This window comes from Melozone crissalis, unplaced genomic scaffold, assembly GCF_028551555.1.
Source record: "Melozone crissalis strain CALT ecotype California unplaced genomic scaffold, PUWL_Pcris_2 ptg000033l_1, whole genome shotgun sequence".
Lineage (NCBI taxonomy): Eukaryota > Metazoa > Chordata > Aves > Passeriformes > Passerellidae > Melozone > Melozone crissalis.
In genome coordinates, this window is record NW_026535811.1 from 6,776,303 (window position 1) to 6,801,600 (window position 25,298).

At 45.5% G+C, this 25,298-nt stretch overlaps 1 protein-coding gene across 1 annotated transcript in view; it reads right to left on the reverse strand.

The window, feature by feature from the left end:
• The window catches only part of B4GALNT3 (beta-1,4-N-acetyl-galactosaminyltransferase 3), a 58,217-nt gene that overhangs the window by 21,245 nt on the left and 11,674 nt on the right, over positions 1-25,298 (reverse strand). The window contains exons 2-3 of the mRNA XM_054281786.1: positions 875-978; positions 132-209 (exon numbers count right to left, since the gene is read on the reverse strand). Of these exons, the coding sequence (XP_054137761.1) occupies positions 132-209; positions 875-978 (182 nt within the window). The remainder of the gene's footprint in view (positions 1-131; positions 210-874; positions 979-25,298) is intronic.

The following is a 25,298-nucleotide window of genomic DNA, read 5'->3' on the forward strand; positions in this document are numbered from 1 at the left end:
GTCATTAAGCAGGGAGTGGACTTCTGGTAAAGTGAATTAATTTCCAGTCATACTTCCCTGCCTTTCATTTTTGCTGTTCAGGTTTCTAGCCATAACCACTCTCACCCAAAATGATGGAGAAAGGCACCCACCTCTGGCATCCATGGTACAGGGCTGCCAACAGCTGCATAATTTGATTTATTCCTCCCACCTATTTGCAGCTCTTGGACCTGAAATGCAAGTAGAGAAAAGTCAAAATACCCTGAAAAATGGCACAGCACTGACATGTACAAGGTGGTTCTACACAAGCTCTACAAGAGGGTTCAAACCTCATCACAAGAACACATGAGAAAATAAAACAAGTTTTCCAGCTCCCTTCCCAAAGGACAGGCCAGATATCATGGATGTAACAGGGTGAAAATGCTCCCTGGTTTTTTTGACAGCATATTTACATGAGGGAAAAGGATACCAGTATTTTATAACTGCTTGCTAGAGTTAACTTTAGCACAGAGTTAAAACTTAGGTCATTCTCTGGGGTTTTTTTCCCCATCTATGTTTCAAAAATGTTCAATCAAGAGCTCTCCCAGCACTGTCTTCACTCAACAGCACTGAGATGTGCTTCACTGGAGAGCAATGAACTCTCTGCAGACCTTTCACTTCTGCTTCTATCTTGCCTTCCTGTGCCACAAGCCCAGCCAGCCTCATCCCCCTGCCATGGCTTGGTACATCTAAAACACCTTAATTGGCTACAGTGGGGCCATTGTAGGTTCACATTGCTGTGACTCAGCTCAGAATTTGCCAGTGGCAAGCCCTCCTTCCTGTGAGAAGTGAGATTGGTCTCTTGGGGCCAGCATCAGAGAGGAAGGGCTGCCCTTCTGCACGTTCTGCTCCTCACCTGGTGTCCCAGCCTCTGAGGATAGTCCAGCTGAAGGCTCGTGTCCCCACCTGGGCCACTGGGGTCTGACAGAACCTTAGCAAGCTCCCTCCAGCTCTCATATCCTGTGCAGAGGAAACAGAAAGGTGTCAGGAAATAGAAAGGTGTCTTTTTTTCTTAAAAAAAGAAAGTGTAGCAGTCACCAGTATGAACTGGTCTTGCAGGGCTGAGAGACCTCTAACAGCCTGGAATGGTCCAGCAGAGATATGGAGCTGTTTTATGTGGCTTGGAGTCGGCAGATTGGCACAGAGAGAAAAACTGCCTGTATCTTCCTTAAAAGCTCTTCCCTCTTTCTTATTAATTTAATACTTCAATAAAGCTTCATAGTTCTAAGATAGACATCAGAGATTTCAGTAATCACCACACAGCTAGGAACATTCTTTAAATTACTCAGATAAAAAAAAAAACAGGCAACAGAAATCAGTTCACCCCCGGAGATTAATGGAGGGAAGACACCAAGAGCAGCAGGATTTTTCCTTTTGTGCAGAGGGGAGAGGTTATTTGGTTTCATTGTTCCACTCAGCACTTCACTGCCCTGTGGGATAAGCTCAGGACAAAGCATCAGTAACCTGTTTCTGATGCTTTGGAAGGGCTGCTGGCCACCAGAGCCAGCCACCCTGGCTGCTCCAGCATCCTGGCATGGAGCCTGCCTGCCAGCAAACACAGAAGCCTGGCTGCACACAAGTGCCAATGGCTGACATCTCTTTGACCCTTGGAAAAGAGAAGAAAGGGAGGCAATTCTCTGTGTTGTACAAATATTTACCTAACACACCAGCCAAGCACAGAGCAGACAAAGGAGCTACGAATGAATCTGGAGGCAGTGATTTCCTTGCTGGGTAATTTGTGCTTTGACAAGCCAATTCTCCAGCGTGGTAGGAAATGATTTTCAGAATATAATAGGATCAACACTCCCCTCAGGGAAAGTTCTTGGCACTCCAGTTCCTTCTGAAAAGATTGGCTTTTCCCTGGGGGTCTCCACGGGACACCCTCGAAGAAGGATCTGGTTTTGCCCCTGCTTTCCTCACTAAAGGGAGGAAACCACAGAAAATTCAGATCTCCAGCAGCTTCCTGCACTCAGAACACCTCCCAAGGCCAACAGCCCACCAAGATTTTCTCCATAGCATGTCACAGGATTCAAGGCATGGCCTTGCAGGTCCCCACTGCTGTGTGACAGCTGCAGAGGGGAGCCCTGAAGCCACATCCACTGCCCTGTCTCAGGAGCACTTGGGCAGGCTGATCTACCACAGGTTCAGCCTGTCCTCAAGCTCTCCCTGAGCACTGCTCACTGCCTTGAGCACTCTCTTGATGGCTACTTAAAGTCAACAAGCCTAGGCCTGGAAAAAAGCAGGAGTCAAGAGCTAAAATACCTCAGCAAACACTTGAGTGTTGCTAAGAAGGAAGGCCAGGACTATTAGTTTTGATGGTTTTGCTCCAGTCCCTCTACAAAACTGGTTCTGGCTAGGGAAAAAAAAAAAAAAACAAACCATGAAGGCAGAAATCAAAGGCTTGGGAAGAGCCTGTCTCAAAGTCAGGAGAAGATGCAGGGCCAGGCCTTGCTGCCATCAGCCTGTCAGATGCATAAGACAGCTCCTTGCCTTTCTCTCTTCCGGGCTTCACTTCCCAAAGAATTTCCCATCACTTCTCAAAGCACACCAAGTGTTTTCCAAGGCTGTTTTTTCACCTCAAACACCTCCAAGGAAGGCAGCACTGATGCAGGCACAGCTTGCCAGAAGCAGCAGCCAGACTTGCTGCCACATACTCCCCCCTCCTTGGCATCAGTCTGATCTCCTCTCTACAAGTAGAGGTCCATCCTTCTTTCCACTTTTGTACCCCAATGGTCCCAAAGCCATGAAGGTGGTTCTTGCTCAGAGGAAAGTGGTCCTTTTGTCCCTGCTGCCATCAGGCTGGCTGGCAGATGCCTGCTGAGGATCCAAATGCCCAGCAGGGCCAACCCTCAGCTGCTCCTCTGGATTCATGATGAGAAGCCCTCAGGATCTGAGCTTCCTACTGGAAATAAGAGGCAGCTGAATACAAAGAAAAGGCGAGAAGCTGAAGAGGAGGCTGGAACAGAGCTGCATCCTAGAGCAAGAGGCAGCCAGTCTGGAGCCAGCTGCCCACAGCTCCAGTGAGTCAACTATTAACAGACAGAAAAGCTGTACCAAGAGAAAATAAGATGGAGATGGTTCTTGCCTAGGGTCTGGTCATGTCTGCCTCTTCTCAGCCATGTTTTTTACTGCTCTTGGGTTAAAAGTCAGCAAAGGAAGCTGCAAGTGCAGATGAAGAGATCTCACCCAAGTTATGACTCTGCCAGAGCAATGCACTTGAAGCCCAGGTCAAGAGGAAAAAAAAGGTTTTCAAAAAAAGCAGAAAGCCACAGCCAGAGATAAGAGCCAGCAGCACCCAGGGAGCTCTCAGGCCTCAGGGCAGGAGTGTGACCAGAGCTGCTGTGTGTGTGTTCAGAGATCAGATCCACCCAGCCACTGCCATGCCCCTGGCCCCAGACTGCACTCCACATTTCAATTAGCCTGTGAAGATACCTGGCAGTGATACAAGAGGAAATCCCAGACCCACTCAGGTGATCAACTTCCCCTCTGAAAGATGAGATTTGATTACTCTGCTGTTGTTACTGCTGCTTACATAGCTGCAAATGCTATTAACACCCCCATTGTAGCCAGCCCTTTTATAGCCCTGCTAAATGATTTCACTCAGCAGCCTCAGGAAAGAGCAAGTCTAAAGGCTGTTTTGCACAAAAGCATTTTCCTTCTTATGAGACCCTTCTCCTCTTCTTTTTGTTGCAAGGATAGGGCAAGAATTAAACTGGCAGGAATGCAGCAGGGTGTTGTTTTTCATTACCCCCAGCATCCACAGACCCCTCACTGTGGCTTGATGCTTTAACACCCTCACGTGGATGGTCTTATTTCTTCTCTTATCCTGGTTGAATATTTTGAACTTACTGCTATTCCATGGGACTTCAGCATCATTTGAGGTTTTTTTCAGTGCTCCTCATGGCTGAACAGGAATGCAGGTGCAATACCCATTACCACTAGGTGCCTTGCAAACATACTAGTCAAAAAGATGCTGGTGAAGGTTGCTTGAAATTGAATATAAGAAGATGTTGAGAGAGTTTGACATGCATTTCACACAGCAGAGCAAACCCTACTGCTGGTGCCACTCTGCAGAGGAAGCAATGCCCCTCTCCTGGCCTACCACACACACCAACACAGCCCCATGAGGACACCAAAAACCATGAGGATGAGGAGTAATCTGACCTTCCACAAACAGAGATGTGGGTGAAGGATACAGTGAAAAGAGACAGCCAACAGTTTCTGGACAGATGGGTGAATTAGGTCAAGTAATGCATCACAGACGGGGTCAGAGAAACTACCAAAAAAACCCAATTCAAGGGTAGGGCCAGGGCAAGGGAGTCTCTGGATACTTATTTAGGTCAGTTAAAAGGATAGACAGAAAAGAGGGAACTTCTTGTCCTCAGGTCAAGATTGGACCATCACTCCTGCAGTTAAAAGGATTCAAGGAGCATGAAACCCAGTTGTTACCCCTGCAAACTGTTCCATTTCTGGTTAGTGCAGAACCCACAAATAAGATTGCTGACCTCCTCTAGGGACAAAGTTAGGAACCTTGTGTGCAGAAATAAATTACTCCATTCTTCCTCCAGGTACAACTCTGATTCACTGCCATGTGAATGGCTTTGCAAACTGACAATGAGCTGCAGAACATTAAAGGTACCTGAAGTATGATAGAGGAAAAGGCAGAGCACTGCACTTGGGAAGGAGAGGAAAATCAGCAGACATTAACTGCCTGATGCAGTCTCACTGCCAGACTCACCCACAAATAATACCTTGCTGCTGCTCCCCTCTAGGTATAGGAAATGTATTTTATGTAGCAAGTGATGAGGAACTGATAAACAGTGGCTGGAGCAGTAACTGGTTTCACAGAAAATGCAATTAAAATGTTGCTTCCGTCATTAAAATTTTCCACTGCCCTAGTAAAATCATTAAAACCACCCATGCCACACAATTATTTAGCAAATATTGCCTGCTGTCTGAAAGCTCAGTGAGGATATGACACATGGAGATGCAGTGCTGGACTTGAGTGAGAAACATCATCATGCAGCAAAATTACAGGGCTGAGCTCCTGTCAGCTCCAGAAATGCCTCTGTTTCCACATAGAATATACTAGAACAAAACTCCTGCAAACTCTTGCTTGTCTGCACGCTCCACACTGAAGGCACAGGAGGTTCAGGAGCTCCTGTGAGCATGGAAGGGTGAACACACAGCCAGCTGAGGTGCCCACCACAGCTGTGGCTGTGCAGTCACTGCCCCCTGCCCCAGGTGACTTCTGCCCATCCTCATCTCTCCAACCACACAACTGAATCTCTCCTCTCCCCCACTGAGGGGTCCTGAAGGATTAGATTAGGGAAGGGGGAAGAGCAGAGCACTCTGTTTTTCAGGAGAAAGAGGAAACATTGGTTCAAATGAAGACTGCTGGATTCAGCAGCATAAGATGAAAGCCCATGATTTTGGCACTGCTAACTTCTGCAGCCCAGCAGGGAGAAATGCTGGCTAGCCTGTTACCCTCTTGAGGTATTCCATGGGCCATCTTAAACCACATAAAACACATATAGAAGCTTTTAAATCATAAAATATATTTTCAACATTACGGCCATAATAGCTGTGCAGTTAAAATCCTTAACTGCTGGCAAGTTGCACTGTTTAATTTACAGAACATGGCAATTGTGCTGCAATTATGGTGTGCTTGTCCCTGAGACATTGTGCTGCACACAGGCTGCCTCTGTGTCTGCCTCTTTGCACAATATTGCCATCAAAAGCAGTCTCTCTGCTTTTGCAGTCTTCAGGCACAGCTACAGAATTCTCTAAAAAGCTATAGAGCTCTCAAAACAGCTACAGAGTTCTCAAACACCCAGTCAAAGAGGGCTGATTCCAGTCATGCCAAGAACAAAGGTATTTGAGTGGTTCCCATCATGGAATCACACTTACCAAGCCAGCCTTTTGCCAGTCATTGTCTTCAAAATATGGGAATTGCATCAAAATATTTACTAGTGTGAGATTTGCCTTTGCTTGAAATTCAGTACTTGGAACACTTGGAAAAACCAGCAGGTTGTGAGAGGAACACAGAGTCAGGTGTTTTGTATGCCAGGCTAGATTTTGATTTTTTCCTCCTGCTTCTAAAGTAAAAGTAAATGGCTGCTTTGGTGATGAACTGCAACATTAGGCATTAGTTTTGTTTCAAAAATGCCGTTAATCCTGAAATTTCTACCAATTCATTCCCAGTGAGCACATTCTCAATGCGGCTCACACTGTGCTGTCTTTCTTGTTTTATAATAATAAATATAATAATAGTAGCAAAACAATATAAATAATAGTAGCAACTTGATAATATAATATCAATATAGTATATATTTATATATATAATATAAATAATAGTAGCAACTTATATAATAATAGTAGCAAAATAATATAAATAATAGAAGCAACTTGAAAAATTCCTACCTAAACCTCAAGTTGACTGGCATTAAAAGCAGATGTTCCAGCTGTTTTTGATCACTGCAAGTGGTACTCCTGGCACTCCCCCCACCATTTGGTGAAGCTGTGCCCTTAGAGACAGGAGAGGCAACAAAGGCCTGTTCATTGAGTTAATAAGCTATTTAAAGCTGAAGTTTGCCTTTTCATTTATCAGTACCTCAGTGCAACACAGCACAGGCACTGCACTTGTGCACAGTCTCTGCCTGCTCTAATTCCTACCTACTGCATCATCATCATCATCATCATCAGTGAGGGCTGATTCTGCAAAGAGATGCCTGTTTCTAAATGCTTTCTACCACCAACAGATCTGCTGCTTTGAATAAAGCTGCAGAATAAATGCAATTAATAAGAAGTAGCTGAATAAATGCAATTAATAAGAAGTAAATACATAGGCAGCTTCCCTCCCCTGAGTACACATAGGTACCTACAAAAATCAAGAAAGAAAATGGCAGTTTTATGTTCAGCAGTCTTTGCCATCTGTTTTTCTTTCTGCAACACAACTGTGCCCAAGAGAGCTCAACAAGGTCATCCACAAAGCTTTAGAAAGCTTTGGTAATTGCATTTTTCTCAAGTGATCCAAAGACTGCAGCAACAGACTGCCCAAAGAGCTTCCCAAGACTTCTTTTCTTTCTTTTTTTTTAAACACAGGAGCTGTCTAGGATGTGAAACTGAACATAACTGAGCAACAGACCTTCAAGCCAACATTTGTTACTGCTTTACCAAACACACCTCATGCACTGGTTTTTTATCTTGGGTCAGGATTTTCCCGAAGACTCAATACCTTGCTACTTCCACACAGATGCAGCATTCCCAAAATATCTTCTTGCAGCTTGGTCTTCAGTCAAGTTCTGTGGGACTTTGTGCTGTAGAAAATGCCACTCACTGCTTCCATGAGAAAAACCCCCACACTTTACTTACATCTCTACTTGCCATTTCTATTTGCTATTTTGCCCAAAGCTACTGTAACCATTTTCTTTCCCTGAACTGACCTCAAACGCAGTAACTCACTAATGCTGAAATTATTATTTCCATGGTCTCTGTGAGCATTGCAACAAAACTGCCACCCTACACTTTCAGTTTCAGCGGGGACAGGAGGCAGACTATGGACATGACTATGGGCAGAGGGAAATAAAGAAGGGGCTGGACAAATATCTGCCAGAAATGGTGCAGGTAGGGTTGACCTGACCTCAAGGCAAGGAGGTGAGCTAAACCAACACTCCTGCAGGCCACCCTGAAAATATCTTATGATTTGTTTAAATGACTTTAAATTGCCTGTGTTTAAATTTGTTTAAAGTGACTTTAAATTGAGGACAGCAGAACGACTGTTCTGCCCATGGCTCTGCACAGGACATCCTGCTCTGACATCAAACAAAGCCCTGGAGACAGAGGCACCTCTGACTGTGGGACAACACAAAAGCTCCCCAGCAGCTCTGCTGAGGAGGGACCTGCAGCACACGTCCTGATAAACATAAAACCCACAGGGATAGAACAAGTCTCCAACACAACAAAGAGGAATTGAGTGCAGTGATTGAGGCACTGCTCTGGTGCTGCTCCCTGGGTATGTCACATTGGAAACAATCTGATAATTGCATTTTCAGTCAGATGAAGCTCTTCTAATGATGTTACTGGGGTTTGGATAAGGCTCTAAACCAATCCCAAGTATTTCAGGAACCTGGATGTAATCCCTGTTTGTAAGTTTACTTCCACAAATTTCATTCAAAATCCAAAACTACAACTCCTGGTTCAGACTTAGGTGTCATTGAATGATTTGTGCTGGAAGGGTCTTCAAAGTTCCAACCCCTCTGCTGTGGGCAGGGAAATCTCCCACTAGACCAGGCTGCTCAAGGCCCCATCCAACCTGATCCTGAACACTTGCAGGGATGGAACACCCACAACTTCTCTGGGCAGCCTGTTCCAGTGCCTCACCACCCTCACAGTGATAAATTTCTGCCCAATATCTAATCTAAACTTGCCATCTTTCAGTCTAAAGCTATTCCCTCTTCTCCTATCATTACATGCCCTCATCAAAAGTTCCTTTCCAGCTTTCTTGTGGGCCACCTTTAGGTACTGGAAGGCTGCTGTAAACATGATCAAACATTGATTAAAATGGCAGCAAAAGGCAACTGGAAAATCAGGATATTCTCCAAGAATGTCTGAAATTTCTCATCAGATGCTGACACCGCCAAATCCATGCTCAAAGTTTCATCTGACCTCTAAGCCTAAATACCAGCTTTCATCTGTCTTTGCAGTGGAACTGTGCATGCAACCTGACACCAGCATCTCTGTTTAGCAAAGCTGAGATTTGTAACACTGATTTCTTCTGAATCATCATCAAATACCAACTGCTAGTCAGGGCAGAAAAACATGCAAAGACAGGCTAACATTTTGATAAGTAATGGAAAATCCTATGTACCTATGACCTAAAATATCAAGCCTCAGAGTACTAAGGGGGCAAGAGCATGCTCAAGCTCTTCCATGACTCAAAACTCACATGGACAAAACAAGCTGCAGTCCTTCCTTCAGTCCTGCCTTTGAGCAAATGCATGCTGTGCAATGGGACAGGCTGCTTCTGGGACAGCTTTATTTACACAACATGGGTTGCTATGAGGAAAAATCAGGGTTGTGTAAACTCTCTTTTATAGAGCTCTTACCCAGTGACATAATTCCAAAATATGAACTTCTGAAATATTGTTTCTCCTCTGTCTGAACTCCCACATCAACATCTTGCTCTGGATCTCAAACCAGCCTGTGCAACACACTTGACAAAAATAAAGAAACTGGGAGCCAAGAGGAGTTCACAGAAACTACTTTTTGTCCTACAAAATCACAAAATATTCTGAGTTGGAAGGGACCCACAGAGATCATCAAGTTCAGCTCCTGGCCCTGCACAGGACAATCCCAAGAATCCCAGAAAGCCCTGTCCAAATGCTCCTTAAGCTCTGTCAGGCTTGGAGCTGTGACCACTGCCCTGGGGAGCTGTTCCAGTACCTGAACAACCTCTGGGTGAAAAACCTTTCCCTGATATTCAACCCATACCTCCACAGAGACAAAAAGAAAGAGCCTGTATTTACCACAACCTAGTTTGCTAAAATACTCATGCCTAAATCCCACTGTTTGGCAGAAGATTTACTGAGACTGCTGAATATTTTCAGCCTGCTAAACTGGGACAGACTCCACTCTCACTTGGGATTTTTTTTTAATGTGGTGTCTTCCAATTAAAAACTTTCTCAAGAAGACTTAAGAGAGGCCACACAAGAGGAGCAATTTTAGTTTGCTCTGTAACTCTTGCCTTTAAAGTTCTTTTTTTCTTTTTTTTTTTTGGGCATCCTAGGATCCTTAAAATCCACTGGAGCTGGATTTTAAGGATCCAGCTGGAGAGGGATTGTCAGAACCCAGGACATTCCTCTGGCTGACCTGGATGATTCAAGATCCTGGCAATGGACTCAAAGACCCTGGCACTGAGTCAAAAACACCTGTGCCTTCGATTTTAGCCCATGGAAACAATTATCAACTTTGTGTGAAGATTTACAAGCCACAAGAGTTTGAGTAGAATGACTGTTAATTTGTCACAGGGTGAAAAAGTAGAATTTTGGGGGTTTAGAATGGGGGTTCAAGAAGCAAGATGGAGGAATCTGGGCGTGTCCTGTCCTCCTTCTTCTTCTTGTCCTCCGTCTTCTGCTACGATGGTGCCACTGTTTGATTGGTTTAGAGTAGAGACAGACTGCTAACATAGGTGATAGGTATTGGAAAATTATTGTAAATAAAGTACACGTAGTTTGTAGTATAAAAAGCTAACACCGCCCCAACGGCAGTCACTGTGCCACAACCCAACCTGCTGGACAGATCTCAGCAGGTCAGAGAAGGAATGTAAGAGATAAGAGAAAATAAACAACCTTGAAAAGCAGAACCGACAAAATTCGACTTCTTTGGCGGTCGTGGGGCTGGGGAAAAAAGAGACTTTCTAACACCTTGGGGATCATCTCAACCACAGAAACCTGAGAAGGGATGACAGTGGCATCATCCCCTGGAGAGGGATGGCAATGGCATCACCCCCTGGAGAGGGACGGTGATGGAGGAGAGATGCTCCAGGTGGCAGAGTGGGGACACACCTCTGGTCCAGCGGGACCAGGACCAAGCTGAGGGGGCCCTGTGGCACCAGCACCTCCAAACTCCACACCTGGCCCAGCTCAGCTTGACATCTCCCCCACCCCTGGCCCAGTCTGGCTCTGTCTCCTTGCTGTGTGTGGAACACTACCCTTGAACTTTCCTCTAAAAAGACTCCAGTGTGCTGCTGTCACCTGCTCACCACGAGCGCATTTGCAGATGTGCAGACATACAATTAGAGGAAGTTACAAATAAGACCCCTGTGTGAGGCACAGCACAGCTGAGAAGCAGGGAGATTTAGGATTCAAGTAGTTTAAAGGAGTTTTAAATGGCTGATAGAGAAGACTCCATTTGCTCTAGCAAAGTACATGCAATAATAACCCATGCACTTAGTGGAGAAAGAGAAGAAACAAAGCAACTATTCTGCTCTTAGTTGGTCCATAGGCACATCCCTCACTGAGAGAGGTTTTGAAACTGATGAAGATCTTTCTTATCTGAAGTGCCAGCAATTTTTAAATTGCATCTCTCATTTTTAGCTGATTCCAAGCGCAGATCCTTTCTGAAGACCAAGTTGAAAGAAATCCACATTTTTAGGGGAAAAAAATCCCTTAACTACTATATCTCCTGTCATTCTGTCCCTGTATAGGGAGTTTGAGTTGTTGGAGATTGTTGGAGTTTTTTTTCGTTGTGATGAAAAAATATATTAATATTTTTATATATTAATATATTTTTCATCACAATGAAAAATATTAATATTTTTATATTAATATATTTATATCAATATATATTATGTATTATGTATCTTAAATATATTAATGTTTTTATTATTATTATAGCTGGGAGTTGGAAACACAAATTAAAATGCTTTAACAGTGGAAATAGGATGGTGCATTGTGCATCACTGCACTTTGTGAATGACGTTTAAGCTGTACTACAAATTTAAGCTGTATTAAGCTATATTTGTTAAATTTAACATATTTAACATTTAAGCTGTATTCCAAATTTAACTCATTTCTGTGCTACCTTCTGTATTAACAAAACCTGTGTGATAGGGCAGTGTGGTAAAATGCTAGACCTAAATTTCATAAAATCAGGGGAACCATTTCTACTGCTCTTTCAGAACTTGCAGGGAACTGAAAAATTATTTACTGGGAAGTTTCTGGTTTGAGCTCTGCCCCAGGCAGAACAAGCTGAGAGCCATTCATGAGCTGAGCTGCAGCTGAACTTTCTGGAGCCCAGGCTGCAGGGGCCAGCCAAACGCTGCTGCAGGGCCCCTGTTTTCCACCAGCAATCCCTGCCACCAGCAGGCATTCCTGAGGGCTTCCAGGAGGTGATCCTTCACCCAGCAGGAGACAGCTGGGTTAGTTGCCTTGGAGCTGGGCCAGCATGCCTCACAGAGCTATCCTGTTTCAGTGGAATATTTAACTTTGCTGTAGCTTTCTACCAGAGCATTAAAATTGCCCTTCCAACTGCTTAAGGTGGCTCGCAAGGACTGATTGCAAAACTATAATTTTCTTTCCAACACACTGGAAATTTCCATAAGCTAAGGAAGAGGGCTTCCTACTGCCCAGCACTCATCCAGCTAATAAACTTCAGGACAAACAAACCCCTAACAACTGTCTAATCTTCCTCTTGTGTAATTCAGTACAGGAAACTCACAAAGTAATTCCTGTACTGGCTCCAGAATAAATGTCCACTGAAAATGCCATCTGACATTGGTTATTTACATGCTGACCCAAGATTTTATCCAAATACTCTCCTCAGTCTCTTTACTAAGTTTGACCTTTTCCACAGGCTCCTGGTGTGATTCCTACCAAGCTCCACTGACTCTGTTCAATTTGAGTTTTTTTCCATAATGGTCAGAGTGCACTGCCTTACACAATCACACATATCAAAAAAACCCAAAATTCTAGCATATTCTGCCAAAACTGAAGGGCAGAGAGAGCAGCTGTCCTCTCACCTGCATTTTGGCAAAAGCTGTTTACTGTCTGTCCTTTATGTTCCTCTGTCCCCAATCACTCACAAAGCTCCAGGTTCTACATTGCTGGGAGAGCATCAGACCTCAGGTCTGGTGCTCTGAAACATTACAGTGCAATTTATGTGCCAACCACTGTTTTATAGGAAAAGTTCCCAGTGCAGTGTCTCCTGGCATGGAGATGAGGACTCTGTGTGTTTGTGACTTCCTGGGCTCCAAAACAGCCTAAGGTAGTTAATTCCTCAGTACTCTTTTAATATATTTTTAATGCATGCTAATACCAAAGCACAGAATTGCTGAGGTTGGGCAGCACCTCTGGAAATCATCTGGTCTGAGCCCCTGCTCACAGCAGCATCACTGTCACCTAAAGCAGCTTGCACCAGAATCCCAAAGTCCCATCCCTTCCCTTTCCTTTCCTTGAAATTTCCTTTCCTTTCCCCTTTCCTCTCCTTTTTCCTTTCCTCCAAAGGGATTCTCTGAAGCAGGCCCCTGAACCAGGGACCACTTCTTTCATGAAGTCCTGGACTGTAACTTGCCTTGCTCCAAGTTTACTCCAGACTGTTCATCATACAAAACAAAAATAATTTGTGAAGTAGTTTTAAGACAGACACACAGCCACCTAAATGCACTGATAACTCTCAAGCCCAAAAGTTTACAACTTCATTACTTTTGAAAAACCTGTCTTTAAGTACCTTGGAAGCAGAAGTCCCAAGGGAAAGTACTGGGATTTGAGCCAAGCCACACATGTGCCTATTTAGAGCCTAGCCTAAAATGGCAATACAATTAACTACTTCAGAGTTTGCAAGAATACTGTGAGGTTTCCTCTCTCACTCTGTGCTCTCCATCTCTCCATTAGAGATGAACCTTCTCCACAGCAAGTTTCAAGTCTGTGATCAAAAACCTTTCTGATCCTGGAAAATGAGATTGGAGGGACAAAAGAGAAGAGATTGAATGCCAGAAGGAATAAGGTTTTGCAACCTAAGTTTATTATTCATATCCCTACTATATTAATAAAGACTTTTTTTCATTCAATTAAAGCAACCACAGAATAATATCCAGGTTACCACATCAGAATTTCATAGGATGCATAAAATATGGAGCAGAAAATAAATCCTGTTTGCTGCAGGATTTTAGGGCTTTGTCTATTGTATTTCATAACACACATAAGTGCCACTGTAAGACAGGCTCTCCTGCTTTTGATGCCAAAATAATGCAATGGGAATTTCAGTAGTCTATTGTCCAGGAGTTTATCCCTCAAAAAAGTCCTGCTCTGATGGAATATGCTAACAGGTAAACTGGCAGCAAACCAAAATTGCTTACCTCCACCAAGTTCCTTTCTGTGCTGCCCTGGCTCTTGCCAAGACCTGGCGGTGCAGAGCACAAAACGAAGACAGCACCACTTCAGGATGGCCAATGTGCTCTCCTACACCCTCCTCACTCTTTTAGCCAACATCAAGAGTGACACTCACAAACAGACATCACACACTGGGGTTTCACCTGCTTTTAAGGATCTGAGCTGCTGGAGTGAGTTTTGTCACACCTTTCCACAACACTGACTGAAATTTGAGGTGCTTGTTCAGCACTGGTTCAGACAGCACTGCAGAGATGGGGCTTTCACCCTTCTTGAAAAGCAGCTGTGCTGGTGTTTGAAAATTGAGTAACCTTAACAGCAGCACTGATGAAAGATCAGGACAAGGCTTGTGAGGAGTAAATGAGTAAATTCCAGCATGTCCTGAATGCCAGCAGGCTCTCCTTGACTGTTTTTCAGTCAATATTTGATGGTGAGAGTAACATAAACTTGATGCACAGAAGCACTGTGAGGGTCAATTATTTCACTTTCTAAAACACCAAAAAATACCAGCATGGAGAGTCTGATTCACAGGGTCTGTGCACTCAGGCTCACACAGATTTGTTACAAAAATGCTACTGCTTCTATTGGAAAAATCAGGCCTCTGGGCACTCTGATCCTCATTAGAAATAAGAAAAAAAACTCGTTTTCTAGTTTAAAAAAAAATCTGATCTCTGTATCTCAGAAGCTGGCAAAGTAAGCCTCACTGGGTTTAACTTCAAATGCTTCTAACTGCATAATTTGGAAATGTCAGAGCAACATTTTTTATTCATCTCTGCATATGATCAAAAGCATGACTGTCACAAAACCAGAGACTCACAGCATGTCCCAGAACTTTGGTGAAATCTGGTCCCTAAAGCATTCAGTGGCTGTGAGCAGCCCTTGTGGAGAGGTACCTTTTATGAACATTTCTAACTATTTTGGGTTATCTCAAATAAAAGAAGAGTTTAATTAGCAACTTCATCCCTGCTAGAGACTGTGAAGAGTTACAAAAAACCAGAGCATGCATAATTTTCCACCAGACTCTATAAAAATTTTTCACATATTTCTAAAACCTATCCCTCTATCTAACCCCAGGAAGTCTTATGGGTTTTTTTCACAAAACCTGAGCTCACTCATGCTAGCGAAGTAGTGGGCTCTCTGGACAGGCAAACTCTCACCCAGCACTAGCTCAAAAGAGAGGAAATACACCTCTAGCTTAACACTAACTTAAAATTTTTAGCAAACAGGAAATATCACAGAAGAGAAAAAAAACCTGTATTTTTGTCTACCAACTCTGCAATAACAAGATGACTGTACAGTTTCTTCCACCCCTTCTCAGCTGGCCTCTCTATGCTTTTTATTTGTTTTCTTTTCCCCCTCAAGGGCACTCCCTTGCCCTCTCAGACTCTTAGAGCCTCTGACTATTTTGGGGGAGCACACAGACCTTCCCATCTCCCAGTGGCCCTCCTGAAAGCTCTCTCATGTTTCCTGGGGAGCTCTGTCTCCTCTTTCATCAGCTGCCTGCAAGCCCTGCCCCAGTCTTACAGCACTGGAAAGAAACACAACTCAGCATTAATAAATGATAGCTGGTCCCTCCTCTCCCTTTCATCTCCTCTCTGGCTGGAAGCAATCCACCTGCTCCCAAGGCCAGGAGCAGGCATCTGCAGGGGTTGTGGGGCTGCCTTGTCAAGCTCCAGGACTGACTGTATCTAAGCAGGCTGGTGACTGAGCCAAAATGTTCTCCTCAGCTGGCCCAGCACCTGGAGTGGAGAACACAGGGTGGCTCCAGCAGCATTGCACTTCAGCTGCTGGCCACAGGCTGCTCCCAGGAATCGACCACCACTCCCTGCTCCTTCCCTGCCTGGAGCTCCTTACAAAAGCCCATTACATTTTGTGACTCATCCCTCACCCCAGGGCAAATCTAAGGAAAGAAGCAAGGATGGCGAGAAAAAAGAGTAACTATCATACAAAAAAAAAAATTATAAGCTATTCTTTCCACCCAGGACTGCCCCATCTCAGACATGAGAAAAGCACCAATGAAACCATTACAGAAAGCTCCCAGAGCTCCAGATGGGGCTGGGGTGATAGACACCCAATGGCTCTGCTGACCCTGACCTGTCACAAATGCCTGGGGGACAGCAGTGCTCCTTACAGTGCTCCTGAGTGCTCCTCACACTGCAGGGTCACATTTCTCACAGCAAAGCAAGTCCTGTCCCCTCCCCAGCCTGACACTGACCTCTAACAGACTGATGGGAGCAGGATGTGGGGAGGCTGTGGCACCTGTGAGCCTGAGACAGAAGAATAAAGCCCTGGTTTAGTGAAATCCTGCCTGCCTCAATACCACAAGCAAAGCAGGAGCCACAAGGGAGTACATTTGTTCAGCAACTCAATGTGCAGACTTCAAGTAGGACCCATGAGATGCCAAAATACAATTACAGTCAAAGAGGTGATACAAGACAGCATCTCCTGTTTCTCTCCTTTTAGCACTTTGCTCCAGTTCACTCTGCTTTTATATCAAAAGGATGTTTTCCAACCAATGGTGCTGCAAACTGCAAGCTGGAGAACCAAGCCAGGTTATTTTTTGCTCTTTAAAAACAGAAACATCACCCACCAGGGATTTTGCCCAATGGTCAAAACTGCCCAGCTGCTCATTTGTGTGCACAGCTGTATACAGTTTGTACAGAGCTGTACAGCTCCAGGAGTGGAAGGAACAGAGCAAAACCAAGCTGCCACAACCAACAACATTAAAAGGATCCTTTTAACCACCCATCTTAGTAATTAAAGTAGCCTTCTTCCAGTTTTCTGAGTGATTGAACCACCCTGGAAGAATCAACCCCAACATATTTTCAAATCATGTTCTGGTTTACTCAGAGAGGGCCAGTTTTTAACTCACTTCTCACAAGCATTCACAACATGCCTGGATTGTCTAAAGGCCAGCCTTAGCCAGATCAGGAGGGAAATAAAAATGAAAAAGCAGTGCCCATACAACAGCTAAACAATATCAGGTACATGCCAGGAGATTTTGATCTGCTCCTGGAAGATGCACAAGCAAAGTGAAATAAATGTAGTTTATCTATGGCAATTTCTTCACTCAGCTTTAAGACCTTCTGCCACAGATACAGTTCCTGTGCATGGAACAGAAACCACAGAGGCCTGCCTAGGGCTACTCAGCAGGCAGACATGGTCCAAACTTACTGAATGCTCCTTGTTTCAATTAGGGACCAGAGCTGGGGCTTAACTCCATCTTACAAAAGAAAAGGGCTCTCTGAAAAGTCACAGCATATGCACAGTACCTCACTGTGCAGGAAATAAAAGCCTTATGTAGGAATTTAGTAATTAGAAGATCAGGCCATTGGTTCTTCCCATCAGATAATCCACCTTTGACCAGCAGCCAACATCTAATGTTGAAAAGGCAGAAGAAAACAACCTTCAAAAGTAGCTTTAGCTGTATTACCTTACAGAGAAGAAAAAAAAATGTGCTCATGACCTACAGAAACAGTCAGTGTATGCCCTGCAGCACAACTTGTAATTACTCTTCTCTTACCAGGCATAGTTGCAAGTGTTACTGTTAGTCATAAAATTATCCAACCCTTAAAAAAACACCAGCCACACCACTTGCATCACTGGCTCCTGCAACACTGGATTAACTGTGCTGAGAGCACCCAGCACATACACAATAGACTATTTTACAAACAATGCTTTACAGGTTCATGGTGTAACTCCAATTAGATGTTACAGTGCTGAGGGAAATCAAGAGACTGATTTCATCTCTAAAGACACCTTGAAATTCTGCTGTAGGACCGGTGTGAAGTTGTCTCTCTTCACAGGGGAAAACAATAAAGACACAGGTATCTTACACAAGCAAATCCTGTCACAAGAAAAGCTCTTCTGCCTCAGCCACCTCTGCTGTTCCTTCCCCATGGTCCTTCTGAGACCTCATGATATCCCTGAGCACTGAGGCACACAGAGCTAGCTGCTCTGCTCCAGACAGAGATGTATCTGCATTCAAGGGCATGTCAGAGCTCAGTCATGCCTGTTTATGTCCTCTTCCATTTTTAAACAAAGCTGCTCTGGCCCATGTTGGCTGCAGCCCAGTGGGAGCCCCACCACTGGCTTCCATGGGCTCAGATCCAGCCTGTGGCCTCATTCTATTTATGTTTTGATGAGCTGCAGCAAGCAAGGCAGACAGCTTTGTTGCACAGCCAATTCTTTACAAGTCACACACCAGTGAGTGACTCCTGGGTCACCTTTCCTCCTGAACAGTGCCTGTGTGACCATATTTGAAAGAGGTTTCCTTGTATTTTTCAGTTTCAGGTGTAAGGTGTCCAGTTTCACTGTGGCCTTCCCAAACAACTACAGTAACTAAGAGGGATCCAGTTATGCAGATGAAGGATGTATTGGTTTGACTACCTCAAATCTCACACAGTCTTGCTTTAATTAGGTCCTTAGAGCCACCTTTGAGTTCAGAAATCCTTCTTGTTTAATAGTTTCTTCCTCCAGCATTGCCAGATCCCCAGGCAAAGGTTTTGAGGTTTTGCTGGCACTTTTCCTCCTATCAACAAAGACTTGAAACTTGATCACTTTGTGGTCACTGTGGCCAAGAGGGCCACCAATCTCCCCTTCAGCAACGAGACCCTCTCTGTAGACAAGCAGCAGATCAAGGAGGGCATCCTTCTGAGCTGGCTCCCCTAGGACCTGTTCCATAAAGCTGTCATCCACTTTTTCTGGATCTTCTGGTTGTACCACCTGTGTGATGCTCTCAGTTAACTTCTGGCAGGTTGAAGTTCCCCAGAAGGACCAGGGGCACTTGACCTGGAAGTGTTCCCTTAACTCCTCAAAGAATAATTTGTCAGTGGGAGTTGTGTCCCAGTTTGTGGCTGGGAGGTCTATTGCAGCCTCCCACAATGCCATTTGCATTATTTGTTTGCTCCTTGATTCTTACCCAGAGGCTCCCAGCTGTGAGCTCCGTACATGGTAACCCTTCTGTTACACACAGTGCCACCTCTCCAGGTGAGGAAATGCTGTGGGATAGTGGAAGAATTTGAAATGTAAATGCATGGCTGCAACCCTAGAAAGGAAACTTGCAATGGCCATGTCATGTCTTATTTATTTCAGGATCTGACCTCTAGAATACATCAAAGTTTTTTTTTTTGCCTTAAAGGATCCCAGAAGGTAAAAGGACTGTAACATACTGCAAGCTGAGCAGTCCCAGGGGATAGCAAGGCTTTCATGGTCATGAAAACACTCAGGGGAACACAGTGAGGCAGCACTAAGTAGGCAAGGTCAGCAACAAGCAGGCACTTGCACGTTGGGGTGGACAGGTATGTGTGAAGAGGAGTGAACGTGTGGGGAGCACATCCAAACACCCAGAGAGCACAGGGAGGAACATGGAGCTGGGAGATGAGGTGGGTGGACAGCCCCAGAGATGAAGGGATGCCTTTTGGCAGGAGCAGAGATGTTTTGCAGGGAGGAGCAGAGCGGTGTGGGGCTTTGGGTGTGGAAGGAGGGAGGAGGGGAAAACTGGTGCAACAACATAAAGGAGTGAGGAGGTGCTGCAATCATTGAGGCACAGGCTGGGGTTATCCAGGTGCTGCTGACTTCCCCTGGGCAGGGAGCTGGTACAGGAATTGCAGCACGCACCTGAGATGCGCCTACAAATCTAAAACTTGGGACAGTTTTACATGGGAGTTTTACAGCAGCATGTAATAGACACAGACTGTTTCCTGAAGCCTCTCACCTGTGGTGCCTTCACTGCATAAATACCCCACACAGAGAGGATCCCTGGCTACCACCACACATGAGGGAAGGCAACAAGAGAGACCCCGTGTCACCAAGGAGCAGCACTGAAGAGAAAGTGCCTGAAAGCACTTTCTCCTCTGATGGACACCAACTGCAGAAGACAGCCTGTATCACTCATGATGTTTTCAGACTGCATCTAAGACTGATCCCATGAATCCCAGGCTGTATCTCAACATTACCTGTAATGTTAAAACATCAGGGCAGGGTGTAATGATGCCTCCCACACCCTGGCTCCACACAAAGGAAACCATTGCAGCCTGCAAGGCTTTTATGCAGAGTAGTAAAGCTGGAGTTGAAGATATCCCTCTGGTCTACAAAACAATTCACCAAGCACTGTCAGCAAGCTGTTTAAGAGCAGCAGCACAGTGCTTAGCTGCCAAAACCCTCACCTCATCTCCACTTCACTCCTCTGGTTCAGAGCAGAGAGGGGGGAACTGCAACTGGACGTTCATTACAGATCAGCTCCACACAGGCCACCTTGGGTAATAATGAAGTGCATGGAAAATTGCCCTAGAAGTGGAGCTGAGCATCAAATTCCCAAACAACACAATGTGAAGCACAGGTGCTGCAATTCTTCTGATGGGAAATAACAGTTCTTAACCTGGAACAAACAGGTTTGATTAGATATGCTCAGCAAACAGAAGGAACACAGGTGCCTTTGGAGCACAGGACACTTAAAAGGTGCTACCATGAGGCTACTTGGTACACAATGCAAAATTAGGTTAGGCCTTTGTTTTCTTGGGAGATTCAATTGCTGGTTTCTGAGTTTCTGGACTCTGGGCTGATTTTGTAGAGCTTAGATCACACAGAGACCCTCTACATGTAGAACATGCCTTTAGAACTTGAGATAGTGTGATGTGCCTGCAAATGGTTCCTCGGGACAGTTTTATATGGGAGACAGCAGCATGCACACACCTGTAGAGAATAAAATTATTCTTATTTCTTTACATAGCTATAGATCCAGACAGTACCATCACATCTACTTGAAATAATAATAGTAATTTTTTAAATCTGGATTATTGACAAAGAATTGCCAAGAAAGGTACACATGGTTTCATTTAAACCATATAGTGAACTGACAAATCCCAAGCACTCACAACAGACATTGCTGGTAAAATCTGACAGCATTAAAGAAAAATGATAACTTGTGTGCCTCCAACTGCACAAATGGATCTACCACATTCATGAGAAAAATCACTAAAGCCTCATGCCTCTGCCTTGGCCTGCCAAGGTGGCCAGGGCTGGACAAGGATTGTCCTCAATGTTTGCTACAAGCACAGTGGCTCAAATGCTTTACTCACTGCTATCACCACTTTCTCTCATTCTTTTTTTTTTCTTTCTTTTTTTTTTTTTTTTTTAACTTGTGTATGCTTGCTCTGGGAGATTCCCCCCATCAAGCACAGCCTGATTTGAGAACCAGTCCAATATCAAACACCTGAGCTGTCCTGGGGGCTTCTACCCTCAGCCAAGCAATGTATGAAGTACCACTCTCCCAAAAAACTTTCCAGTGACTAAAGCCTTAAGCTGCCTTTTAAGTTCACTCAACAACCCCAATCTAACACCAGGGGATATAGGGAAAGAGAGCAGCTCACCCACTTGAATCACTTCAGTTCCAGGGTCTGACACAAAAATTGTAAAGAGTCTTGAGACCTGCTGAACCCAAGAAAGGCATCTCTGTGAATTTTAGCAGCTTAACTTCGAGCAGAGATCTCTGCAGACCTTGTAAATGCCCAGCTCTCCAGAGAGGAGGCAGCAAAATACTGCAGTGGTGGATTTTAAACAAACTGGCTGCAGAGCTGAATTTAGCACAGGGACACAGGGGCATCCCCCAGGTCATACTCCAGCCTTCCTTCATCTGCCCAAGTGCTGGCAAGGCATGCTGCTCCAGCTTCAGGGAAGCACCAGTCCCTTCCCAATGCCTTCTCCAGGGCAGAGATGGAGACCACTGCACACTGCCTAAAGCACTTGATGTCACCCAGCATCTTCCCAGCAACTCTGCAGGGCCCTGGGCAATGCTCACAGCCTGACTGGCACAGACAGGGGAGCCCAGAGCTGGAGCACAGGCTACTCCTGGACAGCCTCAGACAGCAAAAGCAGCCCATTTCCAGCAGCTATCTGCTTAGAAATTCATATTTTTGCCAGTAGTCAGCATCAAAACAGTTCGGCAATGGGAAGGGAATATGGAAAAAGCACTTTACCCACTTCTCAGTAAATGATGATCACAAAGGGCAAGGAAGGTCACTCTCACTGTGACCAGCAAGTGCAGGAAAAAGCCACTTTTCCATCACAGAACAGGACTCATCTAGGAAAAGGCAAGTGCATCCTCAGGCTTGTGAGCTGAAGCGACACAAATGCCTCAATCCCCCAGCCAGCAGCATCACTGCCCCACAGGATTGCTCCATGCCCAGCCCTCCTGCACTCCCACTGCCAGCACACAGAGACAGGGGCTGCCAGCACCAAGAAAAAATGCTCTGCTAGGACTTGCCAGATTTGTGTGAGGGGGAAGAGCAAGACACTGCTGCCTTTTACCCAGCCTGTGGTGAAAGGAAGTGGTGCTTTCTTCACCTTGCTGGGTTTCAGGCAAATAAATCCTTTCCAGCAGAAACAGTAGCCCTGAGCAGGTCCTCTTGCAGCTGTAGGATATATTTTATCCTCTGCCTTTCTTCACCCATGCTAAAAATACCTTGATGCCCTCTACACAGACAGTGCTCACTCCACCTCCAGCAGGGAAAAGGAAAGTGAAGCCAGAGACCCACTTGACAATTTTGTTTCCTTTACTTCACCAGCGTGAAACCACAAAGGAGGGAGGCACCTGTGCCTAGAGCTGAGACAGGAGCAAGGGGGGACCCTGTCATTCCACATCCCCTGTCACCCCCTCCAGTTCCTGGAGCTCTCTCTCTTCCCTGTCCATCCAAAGTGATGGAGACCTGGCAGAGGGCTGGCACACAGCATCTGTACAATTCCAGATACAGAGAGGCCACTTTCCAAGTTGGCTGGTCATATGCAGAAGACAGCTAGTGCAGCTATCCCAGCTGCTCCTGTTTCTCTGCTAGTTGCAGGAAAAGGGGAATTTCACATCCCTTTCAGCAGGATTAGCCACCAGACAAACTGTGAACATGCCTTCCTCCTTTCTTTTCTTTTTCCTGCAGCTGGTCCAGCTTTCCCTAGAAGCAGCGCCCACTACCCATTGCAGATAAAACCCAAATTCCAATGCAAACCTCAACATTACTCTGATCTTTTTTAGGCTTTTTTTAGGCTATCAAGAAGTGCTCATTTTGCTCCACCACACCCATGGTGTCCCTCAGACTGTCCTCCTTGGTAGTTCTGCCTGCAATGGTCACACTTTGCCATTGTGCTGCCCTGGCACCCACTGCAGACAGCTCTACCCAAGGGCCTTGGAAAAAGGAATTAAAGGCATTAAAAGAAAAAGGGTTTAATGACCAAGTCCTCACCTCAGTTGCATTCTTCCACCCCTTTTTTTGCCCCAGGCTGTGCAGTTCAGGCAAGTGCAATGAATGGGAAAGGTCAGAGATGAGATCTGTACTCTGGGGGCCCAGACAAGTTCCTGCCTCTGCTTTACACACAATGGCAGAGTTGGTTCACAGAAGACAGGGTGGCAGCATGCCTGGGGAAGCCAAACCAGCAGGGCAGGCTGGGCCCTGCAAAATAATCAAAGAAGAGGCTCTCCCCTTGCAGTGAACACATTTGGAGCCCAGAGAATGCTTTTTCATTCATGAACATTAAGTATTTTGAAAGAATAAATAACAATTGTCACTGACACCTCTGACATAGAGGCATGGGAGGTCAAAGCAGCTTGTTCCAAAGCCTTGGATGCTCAGCAGCAGAGCCAAGGCTGGCCTAGGTCCCTGTTCACCCAAATATGTGCTGTAACCACCAGGCCACCCTGTAATACAGAACAAACAAGATCTCATTTAGGGTGGGCAGTGAAATCTCTAGCAGCTTGTTCTGGCAGGCTGGCAGTGGTGAATAGACACTAATTTTCTTAGGACAGCCAAACCCCTCATTTGCTCAGAAAACCTTCCCACAAGCGAGGATACGCCTGAAGCCCTGAAAGTGCCCAGGAGCAAGAGCTGGCCTCCCCAGCTGTTTATATGGCATTCCAAAGGAGAACAAGAAGGAACACAGTTCTGAGAATCAGGATTTCCTACCCTGTCCCAGGACTGTCCTGGCATTACCCTGCTCTCCCAACTGCTCCAGCACACCCAGGGCAAGGCATCCCTTGCAGGGAGCCCTCCCAGAAGGCAGCAGGCACGCAGGGTGCTCTGTGTGGAGAGATTTAAGAGTGTTTTCCTCTCTACCCTGCCAGGCCCAGCTGGGTCAGACACAGCACTTGGCAAGAGAAGAGCTCCCTGCTAATTTTAGCCTCTGGCTCTCTACCCAGGCAGCAGCAGCTCAGCTGTGGAGAGCTGGGCAGCACTGAGGTGAGGGCAGGGCGTGCCACACTGCTGTGGGCTGAGGCAAATCCCTCCCCATGGCTGAGAGACAGATGGAGCAAGGACAAACTGCAGCTCCCAGGGGACTCTTGTTCTGCCCAGAGGAATAACTGATGCTGCAAACCTGCAACAGGATCCCATGAGTTTTACACACTTTGGGACGGCCCTGGAGGTGGTGCACATTGGATGCCAGTGTGTCACACTGAACAAGCATCAACACTGCTCATAGGAGAGCCTGGTCTGGCTCCTTCCCATAATGGTCCCTTCTCCAGCATGCTGCCTGCCACAGAATCCCTACCAGGGATGGGATGCCTTCCCTGCTGAGTCTGCAATGCTGCAGTCCCTGCTGTGTGAATCAGTGCTTGGGTGGGAGATGAGCAGGGAGAATTTCCCCATGTCCAGATGCAAACTTGCACTGGTTCCAGCAAACAACATCTATCCCTCTGTGTAAGAGGAAAAGCTCCAAATGGCATGGCAAGGCAGGAAGGGGATCCTGAGGATTATGAAAGGAGCAGAGGTAGCATGAACCTCAGCAAATTCAGAGAGTTTCTGGATTAAATGCTTCCTGACCATGAACCATAGGACTGTGTGCAAACCAAGCATCTCTTACTCAATTTTCACTGTATGTTGAGAAAAGGGACTTTACATCCTTTGCAAATGAGGAGGGATACATAAAATATTCCTGACTATATTAGCAAATATTTTTCTGCAGAAAAAGCTGACGAAGTGCTGAGCACCTGTTTGACACCCAGGACAAACCAGGTAACCACACTCTGCCAGTCAAGAGCATCTGCAGCACTGAGCACAATGACACTAACACAGCAAAAAGTCATCATGCTACTGATTTTCAAGGCACCAAACACATTCCTGGTAGAGTAGCTTATGATTCCCACAAGCTTCTGTAAGTTTTATCCCTGTATTTTCCTCCACCTCTTTTAAACCTAAAACAGTGGCTTATTCTGTGCCCTTTTCTTTCTACATCTCTCTTTTTGATCCCTGTTCCAGCCTCCCCGCTCCACTGAAACCCAAGTATTTCCTTCTAAACTAGCCTTCAGTTCCTTACACATCACAATATTTTAGGGGCAACTGGCATTTTCTGATCACTCTGCTCTGACACTCATCTTACTATGTCCCATTTTTGGCGACTCCTTACTTTTGTTAA